The following is a 15438-nucleotide window of genomic DNA, read 5'->3' as shown; positions in this document are numbered from 1 at the left end:
GCATCTCGTTAAATTTTTTTGTTTCGGCCATTCGTTCCTTCATAATTTCATAACGTTGGTGGCCGAGATCTCGAATGTCTTGGAGACGACGGTTCATCTCCTCGAAATCATCCTTTAACTCGAGATCGGAAGACGACTCGAGCGTTTTTTTCCCGGCTCCCTTTCTTCTACCGGCGGGTCGGGCCAACTCTTCTTGAATGCCCTCGTCCACCGCCTCGTTTAAATCAACATTGCGGACATCCGATGTCGGAGTTGACGGGTCAACGGAGGATGATGTTTTTGACCTTTTAGCCCGACGTCTACTACTAGACGTCATTGGGTTAACTACCGCCCACTTTGGACTTTTTCGAAGTAGCTCCCAACACTTGTAGTACGTGAAAGGGCCTTTTGTCCTCTCGAACTCCTCCAAACTCTTCGTTAAAACCCCCACGTCACCTTCACCACTCGGGCGATTATCGTAGTTACGTTGGAAGATTTCTTGAAACGCATGACACTTGTTGTTTATGTCGGTCCATTTGCTAGAAATCGAGTCTTTGTCCCGATGTTCGCCTTGACCCCACGTGCTAAAGAAGAGTGCACGAACCCTATCTCAAAAAACCGGACCCGTTTGAAAGTTTGCTACAAAAAAAAAATAATAAGTTGTTTGTTAAAAAATAAAATAACAAAGTAAGTAAAATAATATTTATATAAAATATTTACCCGTCTCTTCGTCCTCCGAAATGTCGACATACGCCCGAGTCAACGCGTATTCCTCTTCCTTCGTCCATTTGATTATATTTTTTGTACGCCTCGGTGCGTCCTTATCCTTCTTCTTATGCGACCTTTTGCCGCGTTTCGATGTTTCTTGCACCGGTTCGGGTTGCGTCTCCGGTACGACTTCCACATCGGGTTCGGCTTCGGGTTGTGACGGTTGAGACCCGCCGGCTTGACCATAGCCGAAAGTTGGAGGAACAAACGGAGGGGCGCCACTTAAGTAAGCCGCGTAACTTAAAAAGCTAGGGTCCATGTCTTGAAGGTTGAATGGGGTTTGCGGTTGGGTTGTGTTCGGGTTTGCGGGTCTAGCGGGGACACCAAAAGGAGGGCGGAAAGGATGCATGGTTGTATAAAAATAAGAAGAAAGTGGGTTTTTTTTATAAAAGTTGGAAGAAAGTGGGAGAGTTTGTGAAGTTTTGTATAAAAAATGGTGTGAATGTGAGTTAAATATATATAGTGGGAATTATTTAAAATAAAAAAAAAATAATAAAGAAAGTTACCGTTTGAAGCAACGGTCGAAAGATGGTGGCCCCCACAATTTTAAGCGTTATTTTTAAAACGCCGGAGCCTTTTTTTTTTCAAAAATCACGCCTGATAACGCCCCCTGTAATGGGGGGTGGGGCGTTATAGGGCGTTTTCGGGCAAAAATTTTTAAAAAAAACGCCCCATTACGCATGGTCTTAGTATTGTTCCTTGTACCAAAGTTTATCAAAATTGGATATAGGGATGTTAATGGCAGGGTGGGTTCGGGACAGGTTTAGGTAATTCCAATCTCAAACCAGGTTAGATCATCTTATTCTAAATCCGTCTTAAAATTCGTCGGGTTTTTAAAGGGTGAATACCCATCGGGTATTGGGTATACCCGTGGGTTTCGGGTAAACACGTTAATTTAAAAAGCTTACCCGTTGGGTATACCCGACCCAAAACCCATCGGGTATCTATCGAGTAACGTTACTAATCGGTTACATTTAGTAATCACTATAAAAATATATTAAATAACTACAATATATACGGAATAAAATACCTATATGTATAAAAAATGGATGTATCATATATATACATATTTAATAATATTAAAGAAATTATATCGGGTATACAATCGGGTAAACGGGTACATTTTATTGGGTAATTGAGTCGGGTAAACGGGTGTATCAGCAAATCCCAAACTGTCCCAAACTCGCGTAAAAATAAAACTATACAAAAAGCTGTCTCAAACCCAATTAACCGACCCCAAACCCGTCCCAAATGTGCCGGGTTTCGGGTTTACCCACCGGATCCGGGTTCGATTGCCATCCCTAATTGAATAGGGCTGATCAAGGTTGGCTTTGACTTTGGAGACACTTAATCACAAGGTCGATAAAATTACAATCCCATCTGTCGAATCCCCTAACCCAAGATTCCGGTTGAAGAGACTCGCCAGCGTCCAAAGAGATCTCCTAGAGGATATGCAAAAGAGAGCACTGTTAGCCTCGCCACGGGGGACCCCGAAGAGGAGTCTGTGACCAAGCTCCAGTGTGAAAGTAAGTAAACTTGCCGGAGAAGAACCAATATTCCGGCACAATGATGTCACCGGAATGTATGGTGTGGACTCTAAGATACGATTATTCAATGAGATTCAGAGAATATTCGAAGTTAATGTTGTTTTGAGTTGGTGGGTGGGAGTTTTTGGAAGCTTACCTTTGACGATAGTTTGTGTTGCTTATATAGAAAGATAAGCTTATCGGATGGTGGGAATCCCGCTGAGATCTAACGGTCTTCTGCATGCCAGAAGGGATCTCTGGCAGCGTTGGATTCGAGTCCCCTTCTCGTCCGGGAGATGATCTTTGCATTTAATGAAGTTCATACCTTCCTCGTACTATTCCGACAGATACTTTCTCTCTCCTGTTGCAGACATTAAATGCTCATGATAGGGACGACGATGTGAGATGATGCCCCCTGCTCTTCTCCTCTCCCCGCTTCTTTTGTTATGCATGGTATTTTTGAAAGAATGTCAAATGGGTCTTTTTAACGGATTGCCCTTTGGGAGCCCAGACAAGAAGCCCAACTAGGGGCCCTCGTCGATACCATCAATTCAAGATTAAGTCATTTTTCTATTATAAAATTCTTAAAATACGGAAATCTAAACACCATACGACTCATTAGTCATTACATGATATAAAGAGTAAACTGCCATTTTGGTCCCTGTGGTTTGTTCAGTTTTGCCACTTTAGTCCAAAACTCAAACTTTTTGCATCTGGGTCCCTGTGGTTTCAGTTTTATTGCCATTTTGGTCCAAAAATGAAACCAGGTCATATTTGTCTTATAAAATCTTGTTATTTTGTCATTTTCCGCAGGGGCAAAATGATCATTTCTTTTTTATAAATAAATACCATATTTTATAAGACAAATATGACCTGATTTGTCCCTGAGGAAAATGACAAAATTGCAGGATTTTATAAGACAAGTATAACCTGATTTCATTTTTGGACCAAAATGACAATAAAATTGAAACCACAGGGACCCAGATGCAAAATGTTTGAGTTTTGGACTAAAGTGGCAAAAGTAACCAAACCTCAGGGACCAAAATGGCAGTTTACTCTGATATAAAAAATAAAATTTATCTTTTATGAATATATTAGCAATGTAAGAATGATTCAATGGACAATTGTTTTTTTTTTTTTTTTTTTTTTAAATGACTAGTTTCTTCTAATCTTTATTCTTTTAATTTCTATCATTTGTAGACCTTGAATTCAAGACATTTTTCTTTCAAACTCAAGTGTTTAAAGATTTTGTCTTTACCAATGAACCATCACACCATTGGTGAATAGACAATTTTTTACCATATGCTTTTGTCTCGCTCTAACATTCCTTATATATGATGCAATTATTATATAAGAAGTTAGGTTTGGTATGGTATAATAAATGTACATAATATTTTAGTAGTTACTTGTTAAAGTACAACTTACAAATGTATGCAATCGCAACATCTTGCAAGATGTTACAAGTAACCTCAAAATTCAAATCATATTAATTTCATTCTGTAAAGGATACGAAATTTGAAGATGATACTTAATTAATAAGTTTTTTTTTATGTTAATGGTATATGATTTTTATTTCTTGTTCTATCAATTTCTGATATTAAGTAGATTATTGAAGTGGTGACCATTGGTTTGACAGTAACTTTTTAATTATTACTATGTCACAAGCAATACAGTAACGCTTCTTTATTAAAATAAATAAATTGTAAGCTTAAACTAGGAGTTTTTTTCTCATATCATTGTTGGTGAAAAAAATATTTATTAAAATAGTGTTGCTAGAAAAATATTTACCAAAATTGTGTTTTTAAGTATTTATTTGTTTCTCACTTCTAAACTCATTGGATAATACAATTCATTAAATAATTATTAATTTAATTCTAGTATTGGGTCTCTCACTTAACTTTTTTTTTCAAGAATCTAAAAAAGCTATTTATTAATTAAAACCAACTTAAAAAACTTGTTTTAAATTCTTAATCTCTGTAGTAAATAAAAATAAAACCCATTGTGTGATTTGATATTTTGATTAAATTTATTTATACCTTCATAGTTAAGCATTTAATAGAAAAATGAAAATATACTAAATCTATAAACTTAAATAAAACTATTTTTTGAGCGGTCAATTACACGATGATACTCTAGTGGTCCATTAGTGATCCAAATTTGTCGTTCAAAAAAAAAAAAAAAAAAAAAACTAAATCACCGGATAAGCATCCTGGGATGCCCTAAATCGAGCAAATGCATCTCTTCCTCTATAAAGGTCAGATTGGATGCATACCCGAGCCACCAAGCCACCAGTTTCGGAGAAAACCCGCCCGCCCAAAGGCCCACTGCCGTAAAACCCAGTTCGGCTCGGTTTCAAAATGGCAACCTCTAGAGAGACATAGTTCTAAACTTCATTATCACCACCAATGTCTTTCAAAACTATACTAGTGGGGGTTGAATTTGGGACCTCAAGTAGAAAAATTAAGTAAGTAACCACTAGACCAACTTGTTTGTACAAATAAAACAAATAAACTATTAACTTAAAAAATGATAAAATATAAATAATATTATATATACACTTGCGTTACCTATGGGATTTTGTAAGAGCCAAGCCACTTATTTTTTTTATTGGATTGATGATGGGCCCGCAAGGTGGGGGAGAAAGGATACTAACCAAGATCCGGCCCCAATTATTAGTCATTACTTTTCTGCGTGGGACCAATTTGTGCCAAACTCAAAACTTTACGATTTGGTCCATAAAGTTTTCATTTTTCATCATATTTGCTACTTGTGTTTCCCTTAGATTTATTAGAACAATAAAAATAAAAAAATAATCAATATATACTTGAAGAGGTATGATCTGAATCCAACCCATAAAATTCGGGAGCATCCACTTCATCCAAATGACCTGGGCTGATCCGAGCTGACCATGACAAAAGGAATCTTAATTCCTCACTAATAAAACTTAGATATTACTATTGTCTATTAAAGCGGTTATACTCACAACCATGGATCACACATATCATAATGACATCAATCTCTATTCTCTCATATAAATAGTCAGATTCAACGTAATACACATTCATACACTCTCTAACTCATATGAACTCACTTTACGTATACTTTTATGTATGTATTCTACTATGATTAAATACTTATTCTCTCATCGAAAGGTGGTTACAGACAGACATCTTTTTCATGCATGAACAGAATAACTAAACAAGTTATATTCATGTAAATAAATTAAAAAACAACCTAACTTAGTTTTTTTTTTAACAAGTTCACTAGGTTATAACCCCGTGTATTACACGGGTTGAATAAATAATGTTATATACTAAATAATAAAATAATATATCTTTAAAAACCTTCTTTATTGCACAAGTTGAATAAATATAATTTTATATGTTAACTAATAAAAAGTTATATATATAAGAACAATATTGTACAGGTTGAATAAATGTAATTTTATATACAAAATAAAAAAATTATATCTTTAAAACCACGTGTATTACACGAATTGTGTAAATGTAATATTGTATACCAAATAATAAAATAATACATCTTTAAAAAACCCCATTTATTACACGATTTGAATAAATGTAATTTTATATACCAAATAATAAAAAATTACATCTTTAAAAATATGCGTATTACACGGTTTGAATAAATCTAATTTTCTGTACTAAATAATAAAAAATATGTATCCTTAAAAAACATCATGTATTGTACGAATTGAATAAATCTAATTTTATACATCAAATAAAAAAATTACAATTTTGGCCCCTTGTTATATCACTTTTACCCTTTTAGCCCAAATTTTTTTTTTTAACATCTAAGCCCCTAACGTCTTTTTTTCTAACCTTTTTTTGCCCCTAATGTCTTTTTTTAACCCTTTTGGCCCCTAACATTTAATGGATGAGGTTAGTGTTAGGGGCCAAAAGGGTTATAAGAGAAGACGTTGGGGGCTCAGATGTTAAAAAATTCTTTTTTGGGCTAAAAGGGTAAGTGATATAAACTCCAGGGGCCAAAATTGTAATTTTCTCTTAAGAATTTTTGAACATTTAAGCCCCCAACGTCTTTTTTTCTAACCTTTTTGGTCCCTAACGTCTTTTTTTCACCCTTTTAGCCCCTAACATTTAATGGATGGGGTTAGTGTTAGGGGCCAAAAGGGTTAGAAAAGAAGACGTTAGGGGCTCAGATGTTAAAAAATTCTTTTTTGGGCTAAAAGGGTAAAAGTGATATAACTATAGAGGCCAAAATCATAATTTTCTCTAAATAATATTATAAATGAGAAGAAGATTAAACTAAATAATAATTATCCATAAGATATAAAACTAAATAATATTTAATATGAGGGTTATCTATAATTAATTAGAAAAGATTAAATTAAAATAATAATTATCTATAAGAGGTGCCCTAATATGATGACAAGTGTCCCAAAAGTGGTTTCTTTTATTATATAGTATAGATATAGATTAACAAAGCATCTCTACAGGTTGTTGGGCAAATAATAACACATACAAACCGATACTACCTTAGAGCATAAACCAAGAACTTAAGAAAAACATAAATGAGGGGCCGTGCATCATGTTTTCCAATAAATGTTCTTGTGATTAGTTCTATGGCGAATCCATCACCTTTATGGCTTTATTCCATCAACTATCGAAGAGATTGAAGTCTATGATTTTTTGAAATCATATATATCATCAAAGCTAACCAACTACACACTTTTAAATTCAGTGACAACTTACAAGTCCAAACTTATGAGTCCAACTTACAAGTGAGAAGTCATTCCTACGTCATCAGTGAGTTTGGAATTATAAAATAAAAAACAAAAAAAGTGGATTGATCAAGCCAATCATCAACCAATCAACCTCTCTATCTCTCTCTGGCACTACGTGGTACAAACCACGAACACCACCCTAAAATGTCAAATCTATCTTTGTTATAAACTTATAATAATTTGCTACTTCCTAAGCTTATCGGCGTATATATTTTTTACCTATATAAATCTAAACTGTTTATTTATGAATTAAATGCTTATTAGCTAGAATAAACAGTTTTCAAACCCATAATAAATATTATGTTTTTCTCTGTCATGTAACACATTACACATAAATAAAGGAACTAGTTAACTCATAAAATAGTAAAAAGATTAATGATATTATTATATACAGTTGCGTTACCTTATGAAATTTGCAAGAACCACATATTTTTTTTATTGGATTAATGACTCCGCAAGGCTGGTGAGAAAGCGTAGTAACCAAGATCCGGCCCCAATTATTAGTTATTACTTTCCTGCGTGGGACCGATGTGTGTCAAACTCAAAATTTTACGTTTTAAGTCCATAAATTTGTCATTTTCGTTATATTTGCTCCTTATGTTTCATTTATTTATTTATTAATTGGGCAAATTTGAATCACTTATTAAAAAAATAAATTAATATATAGTATATATACTATACTCTTTCGATGAAAGAAAAGCTTTAAAATTCATTCCTCGTCTTTGCCAATTGCCTTTTCATCAATTTATATTATCATGTTGTTACTGTTGTTACGATAAAGATCCTGTACAAAGGGCCCAAAGTGTGAGAAGTGTGAGAAATATTGTGGAGATGACATGTGTCCTCGATCTAAATTAATTCAAAAGAGTAAACAAGTAATTTTCTCATTAATTCAATTAATTGATAACTTTCCATAACCGCCACCAGTTATTATAGAAATACGAATTTGTATTTTTTTTTTTAAGATCCATTAAGATTCTGTGAATTATCGTTAATCAATTATAATTTCCGAAGATCGCAGAATGAAAGTTTTATAGAGTGTTATATAGTGATGGATACAAAATGAAGGTTTTTATACAGTGTTATAGTGTTATATTTTCTGGTAGAAGGTCTATGATGGATGTATAGTGTTATATAGTGTTACATAGTGTTATATATTCTGGTAGCAGTTACAAGTTTCCGGATTCGTAGAATAAGGATGAACAAGGATCGTTGGAATTTAGAAAAGGTTACATTTTTTGAAACATATAAAAAGATATTATTACCCCTACAATTTTCAAATCAGTCCAAATAATTAAACACAATTTACAATTTGGTCCCTATTGATCTCAACCATTAGATCAAAGATCTAATGGTTTAAAACACTTCTTACATTTTTCACACTTTAAGCCCTTTTTACACTATCCCTACTCACTGTTGTTATATTTTAGAATTTTCATTTTAGTACACTCGTAATTTTGGAAGTATGAAGTTGGATATGTTGATGGTGCGGTAAGGACATCTCACAGCTTATTTCTAATCATCTTATGTTGATGGAGTTGTACTTGTCTAGTTGTCTACAACCACAAAACATGAAAGAGGTTATGGTACATGATAATATATGCCATTTGATGGTTTATTTTGTTTGGTCAAATTGATTTGGTTTTCAAAAAACCAAATCAAATCATTCTGAGCTAACCAAATAAACCACAAGTGGAATATACTATTGTGAACCATAACCTCTTTTCCCGTTTTGGGGTTTCGGACGAACATAATCCCATCAACAGAAGATGATCAAAATCACACGTGGGAAGTCATTACCGCCCCACCAACAGATTTGACCCCACACTTCCTCAATTATAAGAACACTAATACAAAAATTCTATACTACAGTAACCTTAACTATTATGTTAGTAGTAATAAAGATGAAAATAACTATCATACACTATCGCACACCATAACCTCTTGTCCTTTTTTGAGTTGTCAACAAGTACAAAACCCCATCAACAAAAAATGATAATTAGAAGTCGAATACCGTATCACCAAGAGATCCAACTCCAAACTTCCAAAATTAGTTACAAGTCCAAAATTACCAGGATACTAACACGAAAATTATATACTACAGCAACTAGCAACCGTAACAGTAACTATAATAATAATAATAATAATAATAATAATAATAATAATAATAATAATAATAAAATCAATGAAACCCAAAGATGAGGAATGAATGAATGTGAGTGAGTGACAAACTATGCATATATACATATGCATGTATATATGTATCTATAGGAATAGGAATGTTAAACGCACATGTGATTACATAAAACAAAAAAGCAAAAGAAAATCCCTGACCGACCGTCCCCACTAACCAACCCAACCCAAATAAAAACAGAGTCTCGAAAACAGAGCATCCATCAAACCAACAATCAATACGCAACCAAGGCTCACTCAATTCCATTGCGTCTCGGGATCCTTCGAAAATCCAGCCAGCCAATCCACCCCTCATCGGGGGAAGGATTGAATCTCCAAGAATCTATCTTCAATTCAACATTTTGCTAGATCTCTCTTCTTATTCATACGCTGGCAGTTTTTCTTGATTCTGTGACCAAATCTTGTTGATTTCCCACAACAAAACCCCGATTCTGGCTCTTTGATTCATGGGTTTTGTTGCTGAGTCGAATCAGGGGGCTAATGGGGGTGCTAAATTGGGGTTCAAGAGTTTGGTGAGGAGAAAAAGGGTTGATTCTATTCATTCTAGATCCTCTGATTCAGGGCATCATCAATTGGCTAAAGAATTATCCATTTTACATCTCATTGCCATAGGTATTATTGTGGTTTTTGTTTTATGTTAAATTTTGAATTTTTTATTGGTTTTTTATTGTGAATTTTGAACTTTTTTGATGAATTTGGTGGTGGGTTGTGTTAAAGATTTGATTTTGATTGTAAATAATTGAGTTTTTGATAAGGGCTTGTAACAGGATAGGGTTGAGAAAGAATATAAGGTTGAGAGGAAGCATCTTGTTTTTCAAAATTGGAATTTTAGGAATTGGCTAAAGAATTATCAATTTTACATCTCATTGCCATATGTATAATCATGCTGTTTGTTATGTTTCATATGGATTTGCATATAAATTTATTAATATATTAATTTGAGGGGTTTTTTAATGTTTTTTTAGTGATGTTACTTTTTTTTATGAATTTGGTGTTGGCAAGATTTAATTTTGATTGTAAATGATTATATATTTTTCAAAATTGGAATTTTAGGAATTGGCTAAAGAATTATCAATTTTACATCTTATTCCTATATGTAAAATCATGTTGTTTGTTATGTTTCATATGGATTTGCATAAATTTATTACTTGAGTTTTTTTTTTTACTTTTATATTTTTAGTGATGTTATTTTATTTTTTTTAATGAATTTGGTGTTGGGTTCTGTTCAAGATTTGATTTTGATTGTAAATGATTATATGTTTTAAAAAAGGACTTGTAACAACAGGATATGGTTGAGAGGAAGCATTTTGTTTATTCAAACTGAAATTTTAGGGGATTAAATTTGAATATTATTTACCTTTTTTAGGGATTTTTATTGTGATCTTTACCTTTTTTTTTGATGAATTTGGTGTTGGGTTCTTTTCAAAATTTGATTTTTATTGTAAATGATCATGTATTTTTCAGTAAGGTTTTATAACAACAGGATATGGCTGAGAAAGAATTTAAGGTTGAGATGAAGCATCTTATATTTTATAACTGAAATTTTAGGCGTAAAAATTTGAATATTAATTAGTTTTTATAGTTCAGTGAATTGATTTTGAAATTATGAAATTTGTTAGGTGTCGGTTCAACAATCGGAGCTGGTGTTTACATTCTCGTGGGTACGGTTGCGCGAGAGCATTCGGGTCCCGCTCTAGCCTTTTCTTTCCTAATCGCTGGAATAGCAGCTGCTCTATCCGCCTTTTGTTATGCTGAGTTGGCGAGTCGTTGCCCTTCGGCTGGAAGTGCGTATCATTATTCTTACATCTGTGTCGGAGAAGGGTACGTTGTTTATCATTATACTTCTTAACACGTTATTGTAACTAATTAGTTCCAAAATATCTGATAACTACAATATTTATATTTTTAGTCTTGCTTGGATAATCGGTTGGGCTTTGATTTTGGAATATACAATCGGCGGATCTGCAGTCGCGCGTGGTATTTCTCCTAATCTGGTGCGTGCGTTTTACAGTTTACATTTTACATTATATGCAACGATGCTAATTTCTCAAAATGATTTATTTTCTAAAACCGAATATTTTGTTCTTTCTTTAGGCATTGCTTTTTGGGGGCCCGGATAGTCTTCCGTCTTTTCTGGCCCGATATACTGTTCCTGCACTTGGTATCGTGGTCGACCCGTGTGCAGCCATTTTGGTGTTTGTTGTTACCGCGCTATTATGTGTGGGAATCAAGGAGGTAGTCATTATAGTGTTGTATTTGTTCTTTTTTTATTAATAAGCTATGCAGTTAATACCGGTGATATATCGGTTATCGGTCTCCATGTAAAATATCGGTGTCAAATATCAGTACCGATGTTATTGGCGATATATTAGTTCTACCATTCGTCTTTCTTATTACTGATATCCCACCGCGATAACCTGTATCTCAAATATCGGTCCTTGACTGATATCCAATTTTCTACCGCATTAACTGCATAGTTAATAAGTTTCTTAAGTTGTTTGTTTTATGTGGCAGAGCACTTTTGTGCAATCGGTTGTGACAATCGCAAACATTTTCGCCATGATTTTTGTGATTTTAGCCGGTGGATATCTAGGATTCAAGAGCGGATGGACTGGCTATAAACTTTCTTCAGGGTAATTGGCATTACTTTTGTATTACATGTTCATCAACAAATCAATTTTCTTATTTTCTTATTTATTTGTTAATTTATATTTATTGTTTAATAGATACTTCCCGTATGGAGTAGACGGGATGCTTGCAGGCGCTTCTACAGTCTTCTTTTCATACATAGGGTTTGATTCAGTTGCCAGTACAGCAGAAGAGGTAGTTTAACTAAATATTCTACCTTTTATCAAATATCCGAAATACTTTTAAGTAAAGAAATATAAAAAGAACCTTACGGAACACAAATTCGTGAACGTTACAGGTGAAAAATCCTCAAAGGGATTTACCTCTTGGAATTGGGGCGGCATTATCTATTTGCTGCATGTTATACATGTTAGTCTCCGCGGTTATTGTTGGTTTAGTACCTTATTACGCAATGGATCCCGACACCCCTATTTCTTCTGCATTTGCTAGCCATGGTATTCAATGGGCCGCGTAAGTAAATAAGTTCATTTAGTTATTTTTTCGCGTCTTATTTATAGTTCCACAAACATTTTGTTTGTTTCCCATAATTCCATAAAGAATAACATTTTTCTTTTTATTATTTCACAGGTATATTATAACTATAGGTGCGGTAACCGCTCTCTGCTCGACATTGATGGGTTCACTTTTGCCTCAGGTGAAACACATTTTCTTAATCATGAAATACAACTCAAATGTTTAAAAGTCGACAATTGTTACTTTATATTGATTTGTTTTTGGACTTACTGAGATTTTACGGTTTATAGCCACGGATCTTGATGGCTATGGCTCGAGACGGTTTGCTCCCGTCGTTTTTTTCAGAAGTAAATCCACGCACCCAAGTTCCCGTCAAGAGCACAATTCTGACCGGTTTGATTGCCGCCACCCTGGCATTTTCCATGGATGTCGAGCAGTTGGCAGGGATGGTACGCAACATCTTTTTTAAACCGTTATATTTGTAGTTTAATTATTTTTTTTTTCCGAAAGTGTAATATTTGCTTCTTTGTGTTTCAAGGTTAGTGTAGGTACACTTCTTGCATTCACAATGGTGGCGATTTCGGTTCTGATACTTCGATACGTCCCACCAGACGAGGTCCCACTTCCGCCCTCGTTTCAAGAGGCCATAGATTCAGTTTCTTTGCGCTATAGCAATATTATTAGTACTCACGAAACCGACGTTGAGGTCAGCACGGGTCAAAGCGGTGTTTCCGGGGAGAAAAATACACCAAAAGGAGAGATTTCGGCGAACTATCCTCTAATTGCGAAAGTAGCAGCTCAAGGTTTATAAACCGGACTCCTTAGCGTTCAATGTTCATACGCATTATCTTCCTTTCAGGAAATTCTAAGGGCTAATGGAGTTTTTGTGAATTTTGTAGCTATATTTAGTGAAAAGAAGAGAAGAAAAATTGCAGGGTGGATGATAATGCTTAATTGTGTTGGAGCGTTGATTCTTACGTATTCGGCCTCGAATATTGGTCTTCCTAGGTTGGTTTGTTTTCTGTTTGCGTGTTACGCAATCTTAATTGAATAACGCTAGGCCCGACATAAAAAAGATTTGATATCCGGGTCAAAAATACTGAAGTTGAAGACTTTTTGTTTGAAAGCCATACACAACTTCATAATTTGTCTTATTCAAAAGAGTAAAGTACACGGATAGTCCCTGTAGTTTTCCAAAATTTTGGATTTGGTCCCTAGCTTTCCAAAGTACATGGATGGTCCTATGGTTTGTACATTGTAACGGATTTAGTCCCCAGCCAACAAATCTAAAGGATTCAGGATGTCCAAGTTAGGAAATAAATGCTTTACAAAGTGCAAACCACAAGGACCATCCATGTACCTTTGGCAAAAGTTGGGGACTAAATGCGTTACAAAGTGCAAACCACCGGGACCACCTGTGTACTTTTGGAAAGCTAGGGATCAAATCCAAAATTTTATAAAATCACAGGGGCTGTCCGTGTACTTTACTCTATTAAAAAATAGATTTTTATAATAAAGTTGTTGATTTTGTAATATAACAGAAAACACATCAAGTATACAAAAAATAAAAAAATGGACAAGAGTTTTTTCGGGTCAACACAGCCCGGCCCTTTTCGACAATTCGACCAGCCTGCTCATTTTGCCCCCGTTTATTGACTCCACTTTCTATGTACAGTTATTTTCGGTTGACTTTATGTGGAATTGGTGGACTTCTGTTATTATTCAGTCTAGCCGTGCTCACTTCTATAGAGCAGGATGATGCCAGACACAACTTTGGGCACACAGGCGGTAATATATCCATTATCAAACATTTTCTTGTTGGATTTGATATGCTTCTCGGTTTTTATTTCTAGATATGCATCGTTCTCTATTTAATATTCGACCTTCCATGGAAGGTGACACCGTGAATAGATTAGATTCTAAAACGTACTATTTGTTTTGTTCAGGTTTCATATGCCCGTGGGTTCCTCTCCTGCCTATCCTTTCTATTCTCATCAATACGTATTTGCTGCTAAATCTTGGGTAAGTATACTTATCCGCTATATATCATCGAGTAAGATGCCATTTTCACCCTGAGGTTTGGCCAGTTTTGCGACTTTGGTCCATAGGTTTGTTTTTCCGCATCTGGATACAAAAGGTTTGAAATCTTGCCATTTTCATCTGGCTCATTAACTTCATCCATTTTTCTCCGTTAAGTCAGAGGTATTTCCGTCTCTTTTGTAACTTAAAGGGCAATTCGGTCTTTTTCACTTTATGTAAAAAAGACCGAATACCCCTGAAAAAGGCTGAATTGCCCTTTAAATTAACAAAAAAGACGGAAATACCCCTGACTTAACGGAGAAAAATGGATAGAGTTAACGTGCCCGATGAAAATGGCAAGATTTCAAACCTTTTGGATCCAGATGTTGAAGACCAAAGTCGCAAAACTGGCCAAACCTCGGGGACGAAAATGGCATTTTACTCTACATCATCCTATCAAGTCATCGTTTGACTTTTGAGATGAATGATATGATATGATAATTAGAGGTGACATTTGACCCAATTACTAATGAATGGATCGATTTTTGGTAGCAAAAAGGAAAAGATTAAACATTTTATTATTAAAAATAAGATTATTACTGAATTAATAATTTATATTTGCGTGAAAACTGTAGGGCGGATACATGGATGCGAGTATCGGTATGGCTGGTGATTGGAGTATTTGTATATGTATTCTACGGGCGGACCCACAGTTCGTTGCAACATGCAGTTTATGTGCCTGCATCACATGTAGATGAAATATATCAAAGCAGTGCAGAATCATTGCCTTCTGAATAGACCATGAAATGGGACAAGAAACAAGATTAAACTTAGATCGTTTGTCATCCGGTGCCTTGAGCTTTAAGCTACTTGTGTTATATGTTAACAACCAAGGAATATGTCCATTTTATGTAAATATATATACACACATATGTACGTATTGATTATTATTAGGGTTGGTTGGAATTCCTAATCAGGAGTTCCAGATTATAATTGTATTATTTTGCTTCCCAATATCTCCTCTTTGTATGTTATTTATATTATTAGAGCTTGTGGAATTCAAGAATGAAATGAATCATCTTACTTTCA

General features: G+C 34.6%; 2 protein-coding genes across 2 annotated transcripts; one reads left to right on the top strand and one right to left on the bottom strand.

The window, feature by feature from the left end:
- Positions 1–485: 485 nt before the first annotated feature.
- On the bottom strand, positions 486–1046 carry LOC110868504. The gene is made up of 2 exons (XM_022117674.2): positions 700–1046; positions 486–618 (listed from the first exon to the last, which is right to left on the bottom strand). The coding sequence occupies exons 1-2, from the start codon at positions 1004–1006 to the stop codon at positions 590–592; spliced, it is 336 nt and encodes a 111-aa protein (XP_021973366.2). The 5' UTR covers positions 1007–1046; the 3' UTR covers positions 486–589.
- Positions 1047–9304: 8258 nt separating this feature from the next.
- Positions 9305–15383, top strand: LOC118480410 (cationic amino acid transporter 2, vacuolar-like). Its single transcript, XM_035975235.1, has 14 exons — positions 9305–9840; positions 10848–11049; positions 11138–11222; positions 11323–11463; positions 11743–11861; positions 11955–12051; positions 12155–12327; positions 12445–12511; positions 12621–12779; positions 12869–13133; positions 13230–13338; positions 14006–14118; positions 14277–14352; positions 14985–15383. The coding sequence occupies exons 1-14, from the start codon at positions 9675–9677 to the stop codon at positions 15145–15147; spliced, it is 1935 nt and encodes a 644-aa protein (XP_035831128.1). The 5' UTR covers positions 9305–9674; the 3' UTR covers positions 15148–15383.
- Positions 15384–15438: the final 55 nt, after the last annotated feature.

This window comes from Helianthus annuus, chromosome 7, assembly GCF_002127325.2.
Source record: "Helianthus annuus cultivar XRQ/B chromosome 7, HanXRQr2.0-SUNRISE, whole genome shotgun sequence".
Taxonomy (NCBI): Eukaryota; Viridiplantae; Streptophyta; class Magnoliopsida; order Asterales; family Asteraceae; genus Helianthus; species Helianthus annuus.
Note: the sequence above shows the minus strand (reverse complement) of the source record. Positions and strands in the feature narration are given on the sequence as shown.

Coding starts and splice junctions, on each gene's coding strand:
- LOC110868504 (XM_022117674.2), bottom strand. CDS start 1,006: ATGGACCCTAGCTTTTTAAGTTACGCGGCTTACTTAAGTGGCGCCCCT. Junction 619..699: donor TTCGGAGGACGAAGAGACGG/GTAAATATTTTA, acceptor TTTTTTTTGTAG/CAAACTTTCAAACGGGTCCG.
- LOC118480410 (XM_035975235.1), top strand. CDS start 9,675: ATGGGTTTTGTTGCTGAGTCGAATCAGGGGGCTAATGGGGGTGCTAAA. Junction 13,339..14,005: donor TCGAATATTGGTCTTCCTAG/GTTGGTTTGTTT, acceptor TTCTATGTACAG/TTATTTTCGGTTGACTTTAT. Junction 14,119..14,276: donor CAACTTTGGGCACACAGGCG/GTAATATATCCA, acceptor TGTTTTGTTCAG/GTTTCATATGCCCGTGGGTT.